The sequence below is a fragment of the Dromaius novaehollandiae genome, chromosome 5 (genome assembly GCF_036370855.1).
Source record: "Dromaius novaehollandiae isolate bDroNov1 chromosome 5, bDroNov1.hap1, whole genome shotgun sequence".
Classification (NCBI taxonomy): Eukaryota; Metazoa; Chordata; class Aves; order Casuariiformes; family Dromaiidae; genus Dromaius; species Dromaius novaehollandiae.
The window spans coordinates 36,083,940-36,106,935 of NC_088102.1; the positions used below are offsets into that span (position 1 = coordinate 36,083,940).

The 22,996-nt window shown below is 34.8% G+C and overlaps 1 protein-coding gene across 2 annotated transcripts in view; it reads right to left on the reverse strand.

Annotated features, from left to right (window-relative positions):
• Positions 1-22,996, reverse strand: part of FMN1 (formin 1) — a 147,144-nt gene that overhangs the window by 23,562 nt on the left and 100,586 nt on the right. For both annotated transcript variants that reach the window (XM_026093934.2, XM_026093935.2), the window contains exon 13: positions 20,615-20,707. In XM_026093934.2, coding sequence (XP_025949719.1) covers positions 20,615-20,707 — 93 coding nt within the window. The remainder of the gene's footprint in view (positions 1-20,614; positions 20,708-22,996) is intronic.

A 22,996-nucleotide genomic window follows, 5' to 3' on the forward strand; every position in this document is an offset into this window, starting at 1 on the left:
CATTAGTGTTTCGATTTGCTGTAGTAGCAGCATGGTTTTGAAGTGAATTCCCTCACTATCTTCATTTATTGAGCTTTGGTTTAGTTTGGTTTGCAAAGAAGTTCTGGTGCTCGCAGAGGAAATTAAACAGGTAGCTCCACACCAAGTCCCCTCCAATCCTTAATAGGGACAAAAGGGTTAAAACAATGCTTGATCCTTCAGACAGCTTTGAGTCACACGAGACACTCACTTCAGAAGAAAAGACTAGAGTAAATCTAACTTAAAGTAAAATCCCTAAACCACATACATTAAATATAGCGGTGCCAGCCTCTGCTGTTTCAATCTCCTGATCCACTTCCAGTGCACCAAATTATTCTATAATGTAGGCATAGATGGTCTACATTACATGCATACAGATTATGTAGAGGTCCTTCAAAATGAGTTCCCATAAGCTGCATTTTGTAAGGAGACATCCTTCTGACTCTGAGTCATTACGCTGGACTACCGTTGAAAATGACAGCAAATTGTCAAAAGAAAAATTTACTGTCTGGTTTCATGTCCAAATGCAGTTTCTTAATATGCTCTGCTGTTTGGATTTGATTAAGTCCATATCCTGAATAGAGTCCCAGATCACATACATCTTCTTTGAATATAGGAATGAAAGCCAGGATCAGTCAAGAATTTCTGTGTCTATTTAGAGACAAAAGTTTTGAAAGGAAAGCAAGTATCAACAAAATATGAAGTTCCAATCTGCTATAAAATAGTCTTTTATAATACGAACAGTTATAGACAGACTCTGAAGGCCAATCACTGGGAAATATTACACATCCTGGTGCCTGAGTCTAGCTCAAAGAATAAAAGAGTAAAAGGAGTATTATCTTACAGATTTACCTTATGAACTTAAAATAGTTCTGGGGCTGTCCTTTTACTAAAATGTGAAGAGGCATGATCCTGAAATAGTTCTAAGAGTGAAAACGTACTAGAGTGAAATGGTAAAAACCCTTATTACTTTACAAACCATATTTTACTAGCAGAGGATGAAACAGGATGAATAACACTATTCTGAGAAAATACCAGAAAATACATATATTTGTAATGGGTCTTATGTACACATAGCAGCTCCCAATTACAACAGAGCCAAGATCTCTTCATGCAGCAGGCTACTATGAAATGGTTCCTCAAAGAATGAAGGAAGAAAAAGATTGAATCTTGGTACAGACTGAAAGTTGGAGAAGGCCTGGAACTGACAGAGGCAAGCAGAATGATGAGACAACTTAATCTAAGATGACAAAGAAAGAAAAATGGGGACACGCAACTGCACAAAAATCTTACATTACATCTACATCTCAAATAAAAAAAATTAACACTTACTAATGTTATTTCTCTGCCACATTAAACATATGAATGCATTTAAGAAGGATGGCTCACACAAGTCTAATGATTTAGTTGTGTCCATTACCGCTTTCACATTTTTCAGAATCTCATTATTTTCAACACTGAAAGATCTGATTTAAAACTTTGTTTTATAAACATTCTGGAGGAATGTGCATCCTCACATTTACGCAAATTCTTGGACAACTAGTTGTTAGGGTGGAGAAGTCAGAACTATTAGTTTTGTATTTCAAGGCTGATTTCATGTAGCTCAAAAAAGGTATGCTTCATGAACATTTAGGGCTGGGAAAATTATAGGTTTTTTTGAGGGAGGAAAAAAAACAAAAATAAGGTATTTGCATTTTTTGCCCCAAAGGAGAAGATAGGTCTTTTCTGACTGACACCTTCTAACCAACTGCTGTTAAGATTAAGACAGAATCTTAGATAAGGCATTGACAAAAAGCGAAACACATGCGAAAATGAAAACAACAAAAAAACCCTACTGAAATTCCTCTCTGAACTTTAGAGCCTGGACAGAGGCTTTTAAGACAGTGAGAAGAGGCTATTATGACATTTCCTAGGCTCACAAGAACACACCTTCCTTATTAGTCAAGACTAAAACCTCTTAGCAGACATGCCAAAAAAGTGTCAAAAGAAGAAGCCTACCTATGACCTGGAAAGCTAGAATGGTACTAGTCTCTTAATCAAGGGTTGAGGAAGAAATGTATAAACCCAGAAAGGTCCAATTTGGTCATCTTTTTTTTTTCCTTTCCAAGTGCCAAATGTCACATTCTATGACATTATAGAATAAGCAGAATATACAACAATGGCCCCTATTCTTCCTGGTCCTTTTAAAAGTATGAAACCTATCAGCATTTGATAACTGAGATCCAAATTTTCTGAAATCCAAACTGTAATCCAAATTTTCCATTCCTGGGTATCAGAAGCTGAAGTCAGAAGACCCTACAGTAAAAGTACATCATAGATATCTCCACCCCCAAATAAAACAGTCATACAAAGGAAACTGTTCTTAATGACTCTATTTAATTGGGAACTTAGCCAGGTGCAAGAAAAAGCTCAAAGAAGGCCTTCTAGGTGGGTAACAGATTGGAGAGATCATCGAAATGGGTACAGATGTTCTTTGTTTTCTGTACAGAATTTGGCACGTGCTTATACTCCTAGACTACACTACACTACAGCGATACGAAGAAGAGCAGGATCAACAGCAAGACTGAGTTTGGCCTCCCTTGATTTTGGCTTCAGTAGGTCTGTTGCCATATAAACCTTCTGAATAGACCTCATTTTTAAGAAATCCTTTGCTAAGACATCCGTTAGAAGTCCAGGGAAAAGGACACATTTTGGCCTCTTTTAAAAAGCACTGCCAGAAATCACACTTTGCAGGTGTCACAAAGCACCCTTTTAACCAACTATTCAGTATTCAGAGGAAGGTATGAAGGTTTTTTCCTTCCTTATTCTTTATGCATGGGAATATAAAGAAAACTACTGGACTACAAGTAATAGCATGATAAAATCAAAATTTTCACAACAGAGCTCTTGCTGGCACAGCACACTTCTATGAGATGAAAAGAACTATCACGAACAACCTAATGAAAGTGTGCACTCCTAAGGACTGCTATTTTAGAGCATATATCCACATAGAAAAATCACTACAGACAATACGTGTCTTAAGCTTTAGTTCAATCAGATCATTTGGATGGTTTTATTATTTTTATGCATAAAAATCAAGTCTACAGTTATTTTTTGACTATAGCCATGGTGTCCAGTCACTGGATTCATCATCAAAATGTTAAACGAGCTCTAGTTTTCAATGTAGAAAATATGAGAAAATGAGATACTATCAGTTAGCTGATAATAGCAAAGCCAACTGCACGCGGCTATCAGCTCAAACAAAGTGTTCTTAGGTATCACCAACATTCATTTAATCTTTCTATTATTAGTGTTATCTTACTGGCTTAAAGGCCCTGCACACAAAAGCACTGAGAAAATACATAGCAAGTGTTATAAATGACCTATTTGGATGCTATTACAAACTAAAACATATTTCGGTACCTGACACTTGCCAGAATCTACTTTCTTGAAATGTGAATTTTAAAGGAATGAAAATTAAATGAACAGAATGTTTTAAACAAGTTAACAAATGTCATATGCAAATAAACAAGTACTCATGACAATACATATATGAATGCAAGAGGATGTAAAATTAGAGAATGGAAGTTATTTTTATTTCCTTTTTTTTTTTTTTAATTATCAAACTGGAAAATACTGTATTTTGAAAACATGGCTTGACAAGAATAAGTAAGATACTGAGTATGAAAATTGAGTTTTTGAATTTTTAAAGACATGGAAATTCAGTTTTGAATGTGGTATCATAGGCTATGGGGATAATGGAAAGTTTTATTACAGTTCATGCAGATAGAATACAATTTCAGGGCTGTTCATTTTACTTCTAAAAAACACACCACATAATAAAGCATATAACAATAGAAGGTAGAAAAGTGCTCAGAAATGAGGTACTCACAGAAAAAAGGAATTTTGTAATTTCAGACATTTATACTCCAAAGTTCAAAAAGGCTTTCCAAATAACTTTAAGGGTTTTTAGCAAATTATGAAGTATCAGAAATTTTGGAGCAGGTGCTGAAAATACTGTGTGTCTTGTTCTAGGAAGAAATGTACTCAAGAAAAATCTGTGTATCTCAAGGTGTATCTGTATATCTCTATATCATAAAGACTAAATTTCCACATTATTCTATTATTTTTGAGTTAGTTCTACACAAAAGAAATCTTACCACTTAAGAACTAACTTCATATATAAACACAGCAAATGAGAGAATACAGTGTGATATATTTTCCTTTTTATTTTTGATTGTTTTCAATTTCCAATTTGAAAACTTCGTACTCAGTACGACTACAGATTATTTAACATGGCTATAGTCTATCACTCTTAGATAGGAGCTTTTTGTCTGATAACAATGTTATACTTCAAAGATAATAAAAACAGACTCCTAGCAGATAGTTTTTCTCTAATGTATTATTTGATTAACTTTCTTTAGCTAGTCACTAACCTTTTATTTGTAGGCTTTACGAACTCATGAAATTCAACAGACAACCTGGAAGCTGCATGTAAATATTTCATTGTACGTTAACACAGTTTTCTATTCTATCATACCAGAAGGCAAAAACCCCTAAAAAACACTCCTACCGCCATCCCCCAACCGATCTTTCCTCAATGGTATGAGTTAAACAAGTAGTTCCAGGAGCAATGGAACCAATGAAACTTAGTCTACTATGGATCTGTATTATAGAGTTAGTTCCCAGGTGGATTCATTAATGTTTAATAAGGGTTGAGTTCATGATACAGCCTTTCTGTCCTTGGAAGGCTAATAGGGTCACACTTCTCCATTTAGTCACATATTTTTACTGCAATTTTAGGAGCTTAGTATCTTAGGACCTCTAACTCCATCACATTTACTCAAAATTGGCCAGTGCATTAAAAAATTACTGGCAGGGGAACAAACAACAGGCAGTAGGATCACATAAGCTTTGTTTCCTTTACCTCTTCTCTAAATTAGAAAATGTCACATTTTTAACATAGGATTTGGCTATGCAATTTTTTTAGATGGTTTAAATAGTAGTATAGACATCTTAAATCCTTTCAAAACAATCTTCAGAACACTTGCTTCCATGCGGTCTTAATCATGCTTCCCTGAACCAGCCCTTACAAGTTTATTTTCCTTTGCAGTGGTACAAAAATTGTTTTTAAACTAAGAAACCCACATCCAATGATGAAAACGTACAAACGTTTCTATCATACAAAGGGTCTCTGTGCAGTCTTGGCAAGTTAACTTCAACCAAGTTTTCCGATATGTAATTGTGACTATTACTTACCAACCTATATCTTACGTACAGGGCAAGGACTAATTAATATTAAACATGAAGAAAATAAGCATTGTAAAATGTTTAGTATTTTTTATGTTACTGAAGCATAACAAAGTACAGACCTTTGTGTACGTACACACACACACACTCTACATCAGAACACACTCAAGCAAGACAGTGTTTATTATCATAGGTAATAAAAACCTAGGAAATTGTTTCTTTTAAAACTGATAATGTTGTCTGTAAATTTGCCAGAAAAAGTGTTGAAGGTCATTTACCAGAACATTAGAACTAACTACAAAAAAAGAACTTTTTATACATATTTTCTCAACTCTCTCAACATATATCTGTATTTCTTAATATGATGCTTTTACTGTATTATAATTATTCCAATTAAATTATTATAGACTGCATTCTATTAAGATGCAGTTTAGCCAGAATTAATCTCTCATCCTCCCATACTTGTGGCTCCAGAAAATAAATAGTTTTTAAAGCCTGTTAGTGCTTAAACACTATAGACATATATTATAGTTTTAATTGCTTTTTAATAAACTCCTATAGTGTTGTGGTCTAATTCCAAATGTGTTTTTGCAGATTAATCTCTTTGAGATGACTAACTGTATCTAAACAGTTTACAGAACTGGAAAATTAGTTCTAATCCTTTCAAACAGAACAAGGTTAAATCCAATCTGTTCTGTGTTTGGGAAAATTAACTATCCAGATTTACTATAACTACAATCTTCTGTTGTAAGCAGAAGTAAAAACATTAAGGATCAGCACATTTTCAAATCAAGGACAATACATTTGAATGCATGATGAATGACTGTTATTACCAATGGGAAGCAGGTCTTCTCAAAAATGCGTGATCGATGTAAATACCAAAACAATATGTTAATTGGATGGTGAGCCAACAGCTAATCTGGTGGGTAAAGAATAGGTAATTATAGAAACAGAATGAAACTAATTTCAGAAAAGCTTGTGAAACTGGTGGCCTGAAAAGTTTTAGGAGAGAAAAGCCATAGCATTGCCTCCTCCTGTGGGATGCTAACAATGATTTATGAAGCTAAAGCCATTTCTGCTGATTGAGCTCAGGAAAGATTGGTTTCGCATGATCAGCTAACGCACAGCAAGGCGTGGAGTGTAGTGGCCCCACATGTTTGAACACACTAGGACATGCTCTTCTAGGTGATCCACAGGGTGGGGGTGCTTTTTCTTTTTTAAAAAAAGCTGCTGCTTTGCTTTCCATACCTTTCCCCCTCATTAGGATACACTCCTTCTGCAAAGTAAGCCACTTCTGGTGGTCGGGAGCAAAGTCTCATTGTAAACGCACAGCAGGATAGTGGCAAAGCTGAGATTAATTCTCCATAGATTTATATAGACCTTTCTCACTGTTGATTGCTTGTACGGTTTCAAAGGTGCGCATGTTGCCTTTTTTTATTGCTGGTTACTCACTTTATTCCAGCATATGGTGGTTGGCGCCATGACACAAAGTGAACATTTTATACCAGAATTAAAGTGGATATTTGACAGTTTCTGTCAGAAAGTTCAGAGCAAGGAATTTGTGAGACAAGATTTATTGCATATTTTATATGGGACACATCTGTTTCTTTGCTACGTTTTTGTTTAAATAAAAGAAGCAATGAAGGTTCTTTAAGAAACAAAGACTGTCAATAAAAAGCATGAATAGAAAAACTGCATTATTGAGAAAGAGTTTAATCATTCTGACCTTCTAAAAATGTGCTGCTTGGAAGTATGACAGTCACCTTCCCCCTTTTTGTTCTGCCATACAGACACAGGGGGGAGGGGGACCTCAAGCCCAGACTGATTATCAAATACATGGCTACCTCTGTTTAAAGGAAAAGCAAATCACAATGAAAACAAAGTCAAAACTCACTGCTGGTATTAGACATTTATACTGAAAGGTAAGTGCAGTGAAGTATTACGGTACCTTTTGGCTGTTATTCATTTTTATAATTGCTGTAACTGCACTTCAGTGAAGTGTGCCAAATGAATACTCCTTGTTTTGAAAATTTCTTATACAACTGCAGACCAGGTATACAGCAAACTTCTTCACATTGCTCTACTAGCATCTCTGATACTGATATAGAAGGCTGGCCTCTGGTTCAGTATTTTAGTCTTCATTATGTTTGGAAAAAAAAAACCCCTTTCTAGCTGCCTAAGATTTCATTAAGTAATTAACTTTGATTTGGAAAATAATAAAATCATTAGTAATATAAAAATGTGCTTGCATGCATATCCACTATAGATTGGAGTATAGTTCAAATGTATTGAAAAGTATGAAGGGAAAATCTACAGAATAAAATGTAAAATTCTGTAACATAGCTGAAATAAAATTATCTTTTTCTTCTCCACCCTATTAATAAGCTTATTGTTATTACAAAATTTTTTTTTATTATTCTTTAATGAATACTGTATTCCTAGAAGGATCCTTTTTAAGAAAAAAGAATGGTGTGCAAGCGACAAGAGAGAGAAATTATTCTAATGGTTTCAGTCATACCTGGCTCAGGCCCTTTGTGCAAAATTAGAGGTACAGAAACACATTAAACACACACACTGATTACTGCACTGGTAACATTATAGATAGTCAAAACAAATAGATTTTATAAAGCAGTTTTGCCTTTTAGCATGTATAAACTTTAACTTTTATGTGCTTGTTTGGCCAGTGAAGCTACGCTGCTGTGTCTGGTCCGATTTGCTTGCCAGCTCTGCAGCAGAACTCTCTGCTGCCCCATTCCATTCCAGAGATGGCAATGCTTGGGGGTGGGCATCTTCAGACCCTACCTAGTCTTTTCAAGAGGAAAGATTTTAAACACATGCTTTGTACAATTACTTATATCCCAAATTATGCTCTACGGTAGCTGCAAAGAAGTTCTATTTATTTTTAGACTCTTTCGAAGTAGCTGACTTTGGACAAAGCTTAGATAGTTAAAAAATCCTGACACTAATACAATGTTTAGGTTGATTTATATGCTCTGATAGAAATACAATTCCAATTCCATTCATACATCTATTAAGAGAAAAAAAACTACTGACTTCTCCTCTGGTACACTGACACAAAGAAGCACTGTAAGTGCTCAGGAAAAAACATTCCTATAAGAATGGAAATCACACAAAACAAAGGTATTTAGCAGGATCACAAAATCAGATAAATTATTTTTAAGTTTCAGTACTAGGCTGAAAACTCCTGGAATTAGGATACTCCTGTTGGAATTTAAAGCCTCACAACAAAGCTATTTGTAGTTTTGAAGAGTGCTGAACATCAAGCATGAAAGGTCATGCCGGACGTGACTCAGAAGCAGCCTAGTGTCTGTGAAGGAAAAAATACAGAAATGCAAGAAAGTCCAGGGAAATGATATGATCATAATTTTATAAACAGCAAGCCTTCAAGCCTAAGCAAAATTGCCAGGACAAAGTCACTGAAATTGCATTCCAGTGCAAGGTATTTTAAATATCTTGCCCTGGCATCTGAATTATTTAGTCACAAAAAAATCACAGCAGAGGATGAAGAGATTGCAGAGGAAGCTAAAGTGACCTTCGGAAATCAGGGACGCTTCTTGGATTTAGAAGAAGTCTGTCTTTTATGGTAATTGTAATCTTACCACACTGTTTCATCCACATCTTTTTACTCTGTCATTCTCCAATTGTGAGAGCTTAGTAGCAATCTCGTACTTTGTCTTTTAACTAGCTTCAAAAGTCTCAGAATTACCCTAAGAACGTTGTGATGGTTGTTTTTGTTCTCAGAATAAATAGTTCTACTACACCCTACTCAACAAATTTGAGTGTCAAATTTATTTGTCTTTCTGTCTTTGAAAGAAACTTCTTTTTGATGGCTACTTCATGTCTGGTGTACAGACTTTATCTGTTATTGTTGCTTAACAAAGAAAACCATAGCTTACACCATTATAGATCCTAATCCAGAGAGCTACATTTTCCTGCTCAAATTTTCAGCAACACATATTTGTATCAATCCCTCATGAAAAACTTTAAAATAGGATATTCATTTGTCTACACAGGTAACAAATATGGTTGAGAAAAATGATCAACAAACCGAAAGCAGGAAATGGTACAGTGAAAGGTATTTCCAAACTTGATCCATAGGTATGGTCTGAAATTACAGAAGTCAGGGACAAACATAAGGAGAGAGTGACCAGTATGATAGTAGGTATGAAAGTCTTCTGAGAACAAGTGTGTTCAAGCCCTTTGTTATTTAAATAAGCACATTAATCTCCTTTATCCTGTCCTTTCTAATTCGTGACTCCACTCTTTCCTTGCAATAATTCATTCCATCCATGTAAGCAACTTGTTCATAGGAAATATAATCTAAAATAATTAATCAGCAAGTATCCTGATTTCTTGTCAAGGAAAGCTTTCAGAGGGATTTAAATTCTATTAGTACAATGACTTTCAATATCAGCATAAATAGGATGTTATAAGCCCAGGATGTGCCATGGAAGGGATAGTAGAGCAAATCCAGATAAACTGCATGCTAACATGGAGTTGCAAATCAGTGCAGAGAATAGTCAGACGCAGGAAGATACTAAATAGATAAACTGGAGATTGTGCAGGAAATTCAATACAATACAGTAAAGAAGAAGAAAGCAGCTGGACTAAAAGAAGAACCTAATAGGATACCTATGGAAATGCAACACATATGACCTAAGATTCAGTTTGCTTATAGGTCTGTGATATGAGTACTGGAAGAAATCCACAGTAATTGAACAGAAAATAAGGGTGTTGACAAGAATTTAAGAAAAAATGTTAGATTCCAGACAAGCTAACAGTGATTATAATAAAGGTATCAATAATTCTAGGTATACATTTTATAACTATCACATATGTCATCATTTTTGGTATTAAATCAAGGGTAGTAATACTAACATTCATTTTGTCACTCAGTTGCCATTAACAGGAAATCCTCCTCTGTTATGTAATGCCAATGATTTCATGTCAGCCATCATAATTCAGTGTAACACAGACAATCCAATTCAGAAAAAGCTGGAAAGAACTGTGGTCTCTGAAATTCTTTCCCTGTCTTCTAACAGAGGATGACCTATTGCACATTTAATTAGAAGTGCTCCTAAATTACATTCATATTCCACATTCTAATGGCATTTAACCCTTCAATTTTTATAGCAATTCATGGTTATAGTGGAACTGATTATAGCAATCGGATGTATGCCTGTCTCAAAAACAATCAATTGAAAATTTTCTCAAAAGTCATATTTTTAACTAACATCAATTTTCAGAACTTTGATGCTGGTAATTCTTCTGCTAGTATAGGAAGAAACATGTTCATTTCAGAGCAAACTCTTGTTCTTTGAATCAGCTCCCTGTGTCAATATTGCATTAGTTAGAGGCATATGGATGCAATCACATTCCAGGACACCTTATTTGGTGTCTTATGGACTGAGGCTATTGTCTAACTGTAAAATCTCCGAGTACCGCAGCAATAAGGATTTCTGCTTTGCAGGCTCATGCCAATTTATGTAAATCACTCTTTCATCTGTTTAAATACACTGATCTTTGAATGATGAAAACAGTTATGACTGTCACAAACAGTTTGAAAGATTAAAGTAATTCTGCTGCTGGCATATAAAACAGCGTTCCACATCTAAACACAAACTTCGCAAGGTCTGTAATGTCATTGCTGGGAAGGATAAAAAGTTTTAAGCAAACATTATCATTGCAAGGAAGTATGACATATTTTTCATGTTTGACACTGGACATAAATATCCTCCCACACTGTTTAATGTGAGAACTGCATATGTGTGGCAGAGATAATAAAACATCTCAGTGAAAACAAATGAAGGGGAAAAAAGAGTTATGATATGTAGAACAGAAAATAAAGCTTTGAAGTTGAAAGTCTTCACATTTGCACAGTTTATTCACAAAATGGAGAATCAGTATTGATATGCAAACCAAACAGTCACAGAGTCAGCAATAGCATCTGGTATCTTGTAGAACTGGTTACCTTCACAGAGAAATGTCTTCTGGTTGACAGAAGCAGCTTCATAATTGCAGGTAACAGAAAATGAGGGCAGCTATGAGATTCTTGTAAATACTATTGCTCTTCTGCTGTTTTTTCACATACCACATTTAAAAGGGCAAATGTGATTGAAATTCAGTGCTTTTTAAAAATTATTCTTGATTTTCTTGCTTTGCTTATTCAGCACTAAAAGGTTCAAGAGCTTTACAAATAAAAGGGAGCACAAGTACCGTGATCCAATATATAGATTAAGGCAGACAAATACAATACTAGTTTAAAGACAATTATGTGAGTAGTCCATATGCAGTTTTAGAATATTTTTTCTAAGACTTCATGATATCTTCCTTACTATTAATATTAATTAGAAGGGCTATATTTTTATTATAAAGAATCAAGAATTTTAAATATTTTGCAGGGTTTTTTGATATTTTAGGTAAGTAAAGTACAGGCAATCTATACCAAACTGCTGTGCATAAGGACTTTAAACATAATTTCTACATCTGTTTTTAAAACAACAGTATAATGTCAGAGTGTTAAAGAAAATAAGTACCAGTGTAAATTTCTTCCTAATTTTTGACTGTATTAAAATTTATAAGGATATCTCCAATTAGTAGTGAGAGAGAAGCACAAAATTTTGTTGTATTTTAAAAGTGGTACTGATAATGGTTTCTTTGAGTATTCTTGACTTCTGGTTTACCAATGAGTGATGTTCGCATCCTACTTTATACTTCAAATATTGTTTTGATTGCTCAAGCACTAGAATTTTGAGTGAAAAGACTTTTGCTTGCTTTAATGTAAGAAAGTCCTACATTCAAATCAAATAGATAAGTGGACTATAAACTAAGAAAGGAAGGATACTTCCCCTAGGTCAGTACAAAGAGTACTACTACGAGCTAAACACAATAAATAACCACGTATGAGTATCTGCAGCATAAGAACCACATTCAAGACAAGGAATATGTATATACTCAAGAAAAACTAGGAAATAATTGACAAGAAACAGAAACACTACCAGCTGAAATATACCACAGTAGAGTTAAGAAAGAAGCTAGTCTGGTAAATTTCTTATATGAATGCTACTATAAAATGGCATATTCTGTATCAGTAAGCAAGTAAATGGAAAGAAGTGAAGTTGGGTGAAAACAAAGGTAAGCTGGTAATGAGTAATGCGATAATATAGTTCTCTGAGTAAGGATATTAGGAAAGAAAAACAAAAATAATCAACATATTTTCCTGGATACTTGTTTGAAATCAAGGTCTAAATGATTCTGGCTTTTAATGATTTGTTTTGAAAAAAGTCAAATATACGTCAACAAGGTTCCAAGTTATGTAGAAGGAACTCTATATCTAAAAATCAGAGATTCAAAATAAGGAATCAATATTTTGTCTTCTTACCACTGAACAAATGAGCAAGAAAATATAGAATTGCAGTAACCAATGAGCATTTGTTACTTAAATTTAAATAGAAATTATTTTTCTTAAAGTAAAATTATCAAGGTGGAACTGACACAGAGGCATGAATGCATGGAAACATGAATGAGACAGGAAGAAACAGTTCTATATGAGGTTGTAGTGAACCGGATCAGACAATTCATGTGGAATTGCTTTACACATTTGAGAAGGCCAGGAGGTACCTATCTGCCTTTTCAGGTACCCAAGTATCCTACAGAATCAGACAACTCTTCCTATTTTTCATGTCATAGGATGTAGGACTTTTGATCAGTACACTTGTGTATTCTTTTTCCATGACATTGCTTATTTTCTTGGCATATACCCCTGAGAATAATATAAAACAGAAAGTAGTTAACACATAGGTGAAGGGTCCTAGCCTTAATAGAATTTATTTCTTATTTTCTTTCCCAGTGGACTATCTCGACAATCCTCTATGGTGCAATCAAACAGGCAAACGAGGAAGCGTGGAACAAAGCTCCTGTTCTGCACCAGAAGTACAATGAAAGGCGCCACAGACTGGATGCATGCCCAGTCATTTACTGCAACCTGGCTAAAATTATAAAGAAGAAATCACTTAGCAGTAACACTCAGATTTACTGACATTTCCCACGTGGTTGCTAACCTTGTCTGAAAAAACAGACAGAATGCTGCAGCATAGTTTGGTCTGCTATCCTATTTTTCTAGTACAGCCTCATGACCCAGACTACATGACTAGCAGAATGCTGATCTCTTATGTCGTGTAAGAGATATAGGAACTTTTGGCAAAGCAAAGTTTCCCAAGTTCCAGGCTAGCATTCTAACTACAAGACAATTTCTTCTATTATGGGATTAACCTCAGCAAATCTGCACTATTTGATAGATCCCTCCCCATCTATCTTGCCCCTGCTACCTTGGGCACTTCAGTGGATCATGTGCCTTTCCCAAATAGATTTTCTTTCTACTAATAATGATTTTCAAAAACTGTTTTGTCCTGACATCAGACTACTTGCTTCCCAGACCCTGCTGTAAACTAAATTAATTCCTTTAATCACAAAGTCTCCATCATCAAGACGTTTTATTCTTAGAGAATTGAAAAGAAGCTCCTCCTCTGCTAACTGCAAAGAAGCCTAAAGACTTTCTGATTTACACATTCCAGTATGTGAGAGAAGAAATGGAGCCCACAGTAGAGTTCTTAAATACTTTCTGACCTGGAACCAACAAAGGGGATTTCGGGACCAGTTTTTCCAAGATCCTGGATTTATTTGCATTATATATTCCCACATTTATGACAATGGACGGACAATATGAGATAATCAAGTGGGGAAATGAGAAATATATGCTATCAAGGCTAGTCACCCTCTCCTGTCGCCATCTACTTTCAGATTTCTATTATTCTTGGGAGAATGCACCAACACACTAAAAAGAGTCATGAAAAACTAACACCAGTGGCTACCAGCCAGCATCCCTTGTAGTGAGCTTCATAGCTGCAGTAACAAAACACTCTTCTCCTTTTCAAAGTACAGTATTTTGTTACTAAATGTTTCTCATATTAGTCTAACTATTCTAATTTTTTTGTGATAGCCTTGTATTCAAAGAGTAGGTTTTTTCCCAAGCAATTCTGAGCAAGAATTTTATAAATTAAAGAGCATTCCAAACCAATCACTAATTTCATGATTTCAAAGTTCATTTTGCATGTCAAGACAATTTAAAAGCAAAAAATAGTGAAAATATTTTTGGAAAAAAACCCAACCAATAATTCCACTGGAAATACATCAGGTGTATAGTAATTTTTAGATCTCCATATTCTAGTAAAATTAGTATAATTTGTTGCATGTAATAAAATTAAACTTATTAATAATTATTTCTACTTTTGGAATAATCTAAGCCCATTTCAAAAAACATGTGCATATGAAATAGAGAAATGAAGCATTAGCACATTTTCCACATGAAGTCTTTCATCAAGGAACCACAAAACACTTTACAAAGATTATCTTCCACTACAAAAAATAGCAAGAATCATTATTTAATATTCTATGTACTGGAAAATTGAAGCCTAAAGAGATTAACCAACTACTCTAGCATCAGATGTCAAGCAGCTAAACTGGGAATAGAAGCTAAGGGTTCTGGCACCTAATTCCCTCTTCAAGGCACTAGGCTACATTGCATCTAGTTATACAAAACAGTACTGACATCAGCAGAAGTACAGTTTATCCCCTCTAGCATTTTAGAATGTCAGTCTCCATAACACTCTCAGTGTTTTTTGTTACAACACAGCAAGTATTAGATTTAATTGGCATTAATTTTAATTAGGGAAATATAAAAGGGTCAGTTAAAGCAAATGAATGGGTTTTTTTTCCTTACATTTTCCACTTAGCATTGACTAGAAATGATGGGAAATCATATGTGTGAGAAAAACTTGAATATCTATGAATTCAGTCCTATTTTCAAGCCAGAAGTTTCAGAAAAGCATCTGAGCTTTGGATACTTGCTGTGAGCTGGCAGACAATTTTTTCATACATTTGCTTAAACCAGCCACAACTCTTTTTTAAACAAACACAACTGAAAGCAGATGCTTAATGGATGCTCAGCATTATCAGTTAACTCCTGATTTCAGAAAAGCAGCTGAGTTTCCAGAAACTTATCTAAACTGAACCTCTGAACTTTTTGAAATTTGTCCAATACTTATTCTAATACCATAAATCAAGATGGTTTGCTGCACTATTCTGCACTTCAGTGCAGAATTTTATAGGACTTCCATTCTAACGCCACACAAAGTACTACTCATCAAATATAAAAATTCAAATCAATTATGTAAGTGACTGGAGAAGAAACAGGCTCAATAATTATAGGGTCTGCAGGGCACTATACTTGCATAATCCAACGAAAATGAGAACAAACTGAGAGCAAAGACAATAAAGATATCAATGGAAAACTTGGAAAAGCAGCATAGTGCAATTCTCCATTCTTACTGTTGTACTCTGAAACTTTTGCAATTGACCTTTTGTCTTTTGTTGCCATTTGCCTACTTTTACCAATGTTTTCTTGTATTACCTTGTATAGTTTCTTTCCTAGGAAAAGTACTATACCACCCCAGTGAATCGCAAGAACTAAGAGACTGATAGAGACTGGTGCATAGGAACATATTGAAATATGTTTTTAAAATATATTTTAACTAACTTGAATAAAGGATTTTCTTTTAAATTAGGTGCATACAAAAAAAATCATGTTCAAAATGGATCCCTAAAACTTGGAAAAGCGTTATGCTGAACAATGGCTCCTGGTATTGCCATTTCTTGCCCCCTCGGTGGATTGTATATTGACAGGCAGTTTGGAATCTTAACACTACAGAGAAAAATTAATATGGAACTTCAGAACAGTTATATTTGAGTCAGCCCTTAAAAATTCAAAAGACCAAGCCCTAGTACAGAGATATGACATCGAACATGCATATAATAAAAACAAGAGCAGCTCAAATTCTGTCTCTTTATATCCTCTTTCAAATAGGCAGAGAGATAAAAGAAAGAGAATCCCATACACCTGAGAGAACTGTACATGACTGCTTAGGTTCTTCATGAAATTTTTATAGACTACTATATATTTTGAAGAAAATAGGGTGTTCAAATCCAGGAATCCCAGTTCAGTACCTCCACTTCCAGGCTCTTGGGCTAGTTAATTAGTGCCACACTCTCTCTTACCTTGCACACTTATTTATGATAATATTTGAACTTCTGTTCCACACTATTAGAGAATAGAAGTACTCTGACATGTCTGAGAGAAAAATACTTTCCAACTAGCTCTAGTGTTTGCATCCCAGCTAATTATTTCTCTTTTATTACTAAATACTGCATTGTTTTGATTTGCAAGTCACTACATTTTTTCAAAAAGATGCAGACCTGTTTGCATTTAGTTTGTTGTTCTTAGAAGTAATTCATAGACATACACAGATGATGAAAGACATTTTTTTTTCCGGAGACAAACAGAAAAGTACCCACCCAGTCATAGTAGCACAGCAGTGAAAAGAAAGGAGGAAGCTAAACAGGAGGCAGAAATAGCAATAATGACAAAGGACAGTAGGAATTCAGCACCAGCTCCAACAGGTTTCTCTGTCCAGGATTACAGTTCTATAAAAAGCTACACTAGAAAAAATGAATTCCATTTCCAACCTTTGCTGGAAAAACACTAACTGTGAAACAGAATGGCTTAGTATTTGGTAACTAGATATGAAATCTTTTGCCTCATCACTGTTCAGATTAGACTGAATAGACTGATACATCAGAGCAGTAATAAGCGGGTGTTACTATCTCATGATTATTTCTGTGTCTGCATGTTTAACATCATCACACATACACATCCAGATTGAGACTGCTCATCGATTCTCAAAGAAGAGGAAGGACACTGATTTGCACTACTGATCACAACTTGAATGAAGTGGGCAGATAGGAATTATCAACAAATCACAGGCAGACTAGAGTAGCTGCGCAGAGGACAGTCCTGAGTTCTCACCCTATCTTAAGGTAAAGGTAAAACTCATTAGATTCTAGGTACAAGTGACCTAAGCTAAATTCCAACAGAAGCTCATTTAGCCTACTAAAAATGGTTATTTGCTATAAAAAGTACCTGTAGAAAGAGTACAGTTTTCACTGATGGAAATACTAAGGAGACTGCTTAACTATAGCAGGTACTGTTGCCTTTGACATTATGGTTGAACATTTATTACCAATCAGCTGTACTGACAAACACCATTGCTGCTAACAGTTGAGTACGTTGCCAGTAAGACCGACAGACAAGAAAGTAAGCAAAAGAAAAATCCATAGAACCTCAGTCAAAAATGGAGACGATGGAACAATTAAAATAATGAATAGATCACCAGGCTCATGAGAGGAAGAAAAATCATCCAGTATTAAAAAATGAGCAAACAAAGAATCAGAAAACTGCAGGAGCAGGGTACATAAAGACAGTAAATGCTTTTTTAAAGTACCAATGCTGATTCTACAAAAAATTAATTTTAAAGATCAGTTAATTTAAAACATAACTTAAAGAAATTATTAGCAAATTATTTAATGAATCAAGATTAAACACCATATACTTCAAAATAATTATCTATTACAACACAATATCAATGTGGAAAAATGCAGAACAAGCAGCCACATAAATACAGCAATGACAATGACATTAAGACACTCATTTGCTATCAGTTAGTTCTCTGTGTGCCCTTTACGAAACCACTTATATATGCCTTTATTTCCTCAGGCGTTAGCTCAGCCTGTGGAATCATTTGTTGTAGGAACTAAGTACCATCAAGAACTTCATCACTTTACATTAGAAGTGCAGGCTGCATTCCTACAAAAACAAAAAAGTTCCTCAAATTCCAGCAAACTCTTTTCCATGGCATACTTTTTTTTCACAGGAAAAACTTAAGAAAGCCAAGAAATGACAGATATTATAGAACGATTTGACATCATGGTTCACACCCTGGTAAGTTCTCAATTAGTTGTAAGGAATCTAAAGAAGTTCTAGATGCCAATATAGGTAGATCAATGAAAGTGTGCCCTTCACAGCACTGCAACAGGTAAAACAAATTATTTTAAAAAGCAGGATGACTGTGATGGAAACACAATGCCTCATTTATTGCTTTAAATAGTGTGAGTACCTATTGACAAATCATCTCGGAAAAAGACAGATGAAACAGAAATGTCGTAAGATGAGAAGTTAAATTAGGAAAAATTAAAGTAAGTATGGCCAGCTAGCTTGAAACATAAAATTATGAAGCAAAGGACAACACATGAAAAATCTGAAAAAACAGACAAGGAAGTCATACATATGTTTCTACTCTTTTCAGAATACAAAAAACCCTGAAACATTACGAAGTGTCCAGTAAATTCCGTAATTATGCAAAGAACTCACTGTCCCAGGACACCATGCAGAAATGTACCTTATCTTTTTACAAATATATATACCATTCACAGACAGAAGGATAAAATTTTCTGTTACATGGATAAGGATAAATTTAATATCCCACATGTTTCCACATGTGAACTTCCACATGTATAGGTATAAATAGGTCAGCTGTAGCAAGGAATATGGTTTTCTACATGAAATGATGTTGCACAACCTTTTGCAATCAAGGCCCTTCCTCTAATGCAGAGCTCAATCTTTACCAAGATGGACTGGGTAATTTTATCAAGTTCCACTCATCAGAAAGTAGGGTACCTCAGCTTGTGAGAGAAACCAGGTACTGGGCTGGGCTGCCTTTACTACTTGGAACTAAGATGATAAGCATTTGCTATTCCTCAAAAGATCCAGGGCGTAATAAGAATTACAGAATCTGTGACATGAACGTGGCAGTCAAAATTTGCTTAGGGTTTTGGCAAGACTTGGTCTAAATTTAATTGTGGTCCAGATCTCTACCTATCATTTCAACAGCACTTCTTTGATGCATTTCTGGCTATTAGCGAGAAAAAAGTACAAACTGTTCAGTTCTGAGCTGCTATAACAGGATAATTCCTATAGTACTATGAATCAAATAATCTGTACAAAATATAATTACACTGATCTGCTACAATACTGTGGCAAGCAAGATCAAGTAGCATACTGCAGATCCTAAAAGTACTGCAGAGATATAAACTGTGATATCTCAATCTTGGCACTATTTTTAAACCGTAAGTAAAAATTTCCAGTTAAGTTGGAAAGACCAATACAGCTGTCTTGCTGCAATACAGATTCCCAGTGCAATTTTTTTGTTTTACAAGTTCTATGGTAAGAAATTTGCAGCTTTAATACTCTCCAAAAAAATTTTCAACTAAAAGACAAAATATATCAAACAAATATATCTATTAACGTCCATGGCCTGGAGAAGGGTGAGAAAGAATATCAGCTTATTTAACAGTACAATTTAACAACGACTGCTATTTTTAAAATACCCTGTTTTGATTTAGAAAATTATTTAAATATCACAGCCTCATGAAATAAAGTTACTAAAAAGACATTAGAGGGATCTTCATGAAAAGTATTAAGCTAAATCATAAACCATTACAACAGTCTGAATGATCACTAATAGTAAGTATACATTCTCCCTCAACTCCTATGTTCAGATAATTCATTTGACTTCTGAAACATCAAATTGTGAAACCATTTAAGATTCTGTGACAAATACTTGCTGTTTGCTAATATTTACTTCTTAATATAGTCATCATAAATACAGCACGAGCTCTGCTAACTAATTAGCCAGTACTCCTCCAACCTTCCAAAAAAAGAAAAAAGATCAATTCCTTTGTCTGTCTTGCACAGCTCCAGACACACTACTGCTGGCACAAGCAGGTGAGCATTGGGAACAGAGTCTGGGAAAACAGGGTATCAGGACTACACATTTCAGCAGCAGCAACTTGCATTCACATTGTCTTGAAATGATCATCCAATTGTACCCTCAGATCTGACCCGTAACTCCTGACTCTATCCTGGTAAGTCATTTCCTTAAGCCTTTTTCTGCCTGGCACAGACAAAAATCTTTACATCTGAGTTACTCAGTTAATATGAGCACATTAGTGATACAATATGCCATTACTTCATGTATGGACTTTCTCTAGAAGGCTATTTTTCATTCTAGTCTTTTATAAGCTTGAAGATTTATATTCCATTTGATAAGTTCACTCTATGATGAAAACCTTCTTTATTTTACCTACAAATAATGATAAGAAACAGAGCAGAAAATAATCAATAGGAAATGGGTGAGATCAAGGGAACAATAATCTATGACAAGTGATGTCTAAAATCTGTGTAACTGTTCTTAATGTATATTAAGCATATTAGGAACAGAATCCATAACAGATAGTAGAACTTTTCAGAGGCAACAGGTATCTAAAGCAGCCAACATTCTTTATGGCATACCTCGTAAAAAACTACAACACCAATAATTTCAAAAAATATGTTTACCTTTCTGGAAGAATTCTTCTAATTTCTTCTTGAAGGGCTGGAGATGCTCTTCTGAAGACTCTCTGCAAACTAATTTCATCTGCTTTTCAGAGACTACAAAAAGAAGTTGAGAAACATTTGCGGCAGAATTCATCTACCAGAAATAGATGTCAACACTGGAGAAGCCTTCATCTAAATTACTCATCAAGACTTACTTTAGAGGCAATGGAAGGAAATATGCACTGAAGAATCCAGTAATTACATTAAAATAAAAATATCAGTACTAGTCTAGTATACCATATAGAAATTTTTCTATGTGGTACTTGGCTTAGATTTGTTTGTCTTGTCTTAACATTCCAGCTCTGAGCTGAGACTTGCTTCTAACACAACATGTCAAACACACAAATCCCAGGTCAATTTAGATGGTATTTAGAGCTTAAAACTTCGGTTCTGTAGTGAGTAGAGGTTGCCTTGTACCTAGAATGCTTTTTATCAGTGCCAAACATCATGTAGTCAACCATTTTTCCCAACACAGATGTGCGAATTTAGCTTGATTTCAGTATTCAAATTATAGGACATGAATGATATAAAATAGTAGAAGCCTGTAAGAAAGTTAATTTATATCTAATTGTAATTTGCATTGTATCTGCCTCACACAGGTATAATCTTTCAATCTGAGTAACTCAGTTAATATGAATACATTATTGATACAAGATGCCATTACTTCATGTGTGGACTTTCTCTAGAAGGCTACTTTTCATTCCAGCCTTTTTCATTCTGTACTTATATCTAACTGCAACTGGTTTATCATTTAATCTCTCAGCTATTTTAAGACCTGATGCCATGCCAATTTCAAAAAACTCCAAATTATTCACCAAAGAATTTTAACATTCTAGAACTCCTGTAGGAAGAGTTACAGTTTGGTTGCATAAAACATATCCACACAACATTGAACTGCCACCGTTTTATAATTCAACATTTTGGGCAAAATTAATATAACACTATGAAAAGAGTTGAGAATTTGTAATTAACATGTTATGTTAATGTAAGTTTGCAGTGCAGGGAGGCTGAAAACAGATGCATGATTTTATTTTACAACTACTATTAATGTCTGTAATACTTTTGGATCACCAGGACTAATTAAACAATGACAGCTTTCCAATTAATTGAGAATTTAATAAAGATCCAACATTGTCAGAAATACACAATAATAAGTAGTCCTATATATAATAATAATAATAATAATAATAATCTTAAAACAACAGTTGTATCTGGACATATTCTCACCAGTCAGTTGGTCTTTGCCAAGCTGGGATTTATAATATTGGTGAAAATGCTACCATGTAGCACTTGAACTGCCTCAATTCTACACAACATAATGTAAAGGTTTCAGAGATACCAGCCTGTGCTCACAATGGCTGTAAGAGACTTACTGCCAACAATACTCCCATAGAAGGGAACAATCCATCAACTCCCTGCTGTTTTAATACGGACAGCATTATCAGTAATAAAATGGTTAGTCAAATCTTCACACAAGTCTGTTTTCTCCTGCTCGAGACTGCAGCACCTTACTGTTTTGTAAGGGCAAGATTAGGTCCTCTCTTTCAGTAACTGTGTAGTTCAGAAAACACCACAGCTGGACTCACAGAGAAATCCAGATATCCCAACAGCTCAAATTCAGACGTGCCTGATAACGAAACCTTGACTGGTCACAAGCCCCAATAGCAACATATCTTGAAGTGCTGTTACCATCCTTACTTCTTCTGATTTCTTCTGTGCTTTCCAGTGGCAATAACAATATAACTCAGGCTCCTCAAACTCACCAGTCCATTGACTGAAATGTACTGTAAGCTGCAGGGAGTTTAAAGGCTAAGATAGATAATTAACTTATTGACTTAATGAATTTAAGAGCTCAACTATCCTAGTGCTATTTACACCAGAATTTTAATCTCAGAGACACCAGTTAAGGTATAGCAGTGACAGAATCATATAGTCAGAAGCCTTTGGCATGTATATTTTCTGCTCATATATGACAATCAGTCAAATACCAGCTGAGATAAACATTCCCCCTTCAGATCTTTGGTAACTCTCTTAACCATCAAGAGAGGCAGGATGAGATCTGCCTGAAGAAAACTACCCAACATTTCCAACCTCTGAGACTTCCTAAATTTTCTTCTGAGACATTGCATACTGACCACATAATACCAATTAGATCAGCATGTGTCTGATCCATTGTGACAATTTCTGTATTCCATCATTTTTCATTTGTAAGTTGATATTAGATGTATCTTTTCACTTCTTCTGTATTTATCTTCTTAATGCTTCTCTTCCTCTCCTTCATTCATTTATGGCTCTTCATCACCATGTATTTTGAAAGCATTTTTTTCCTATAATGACCTAAGC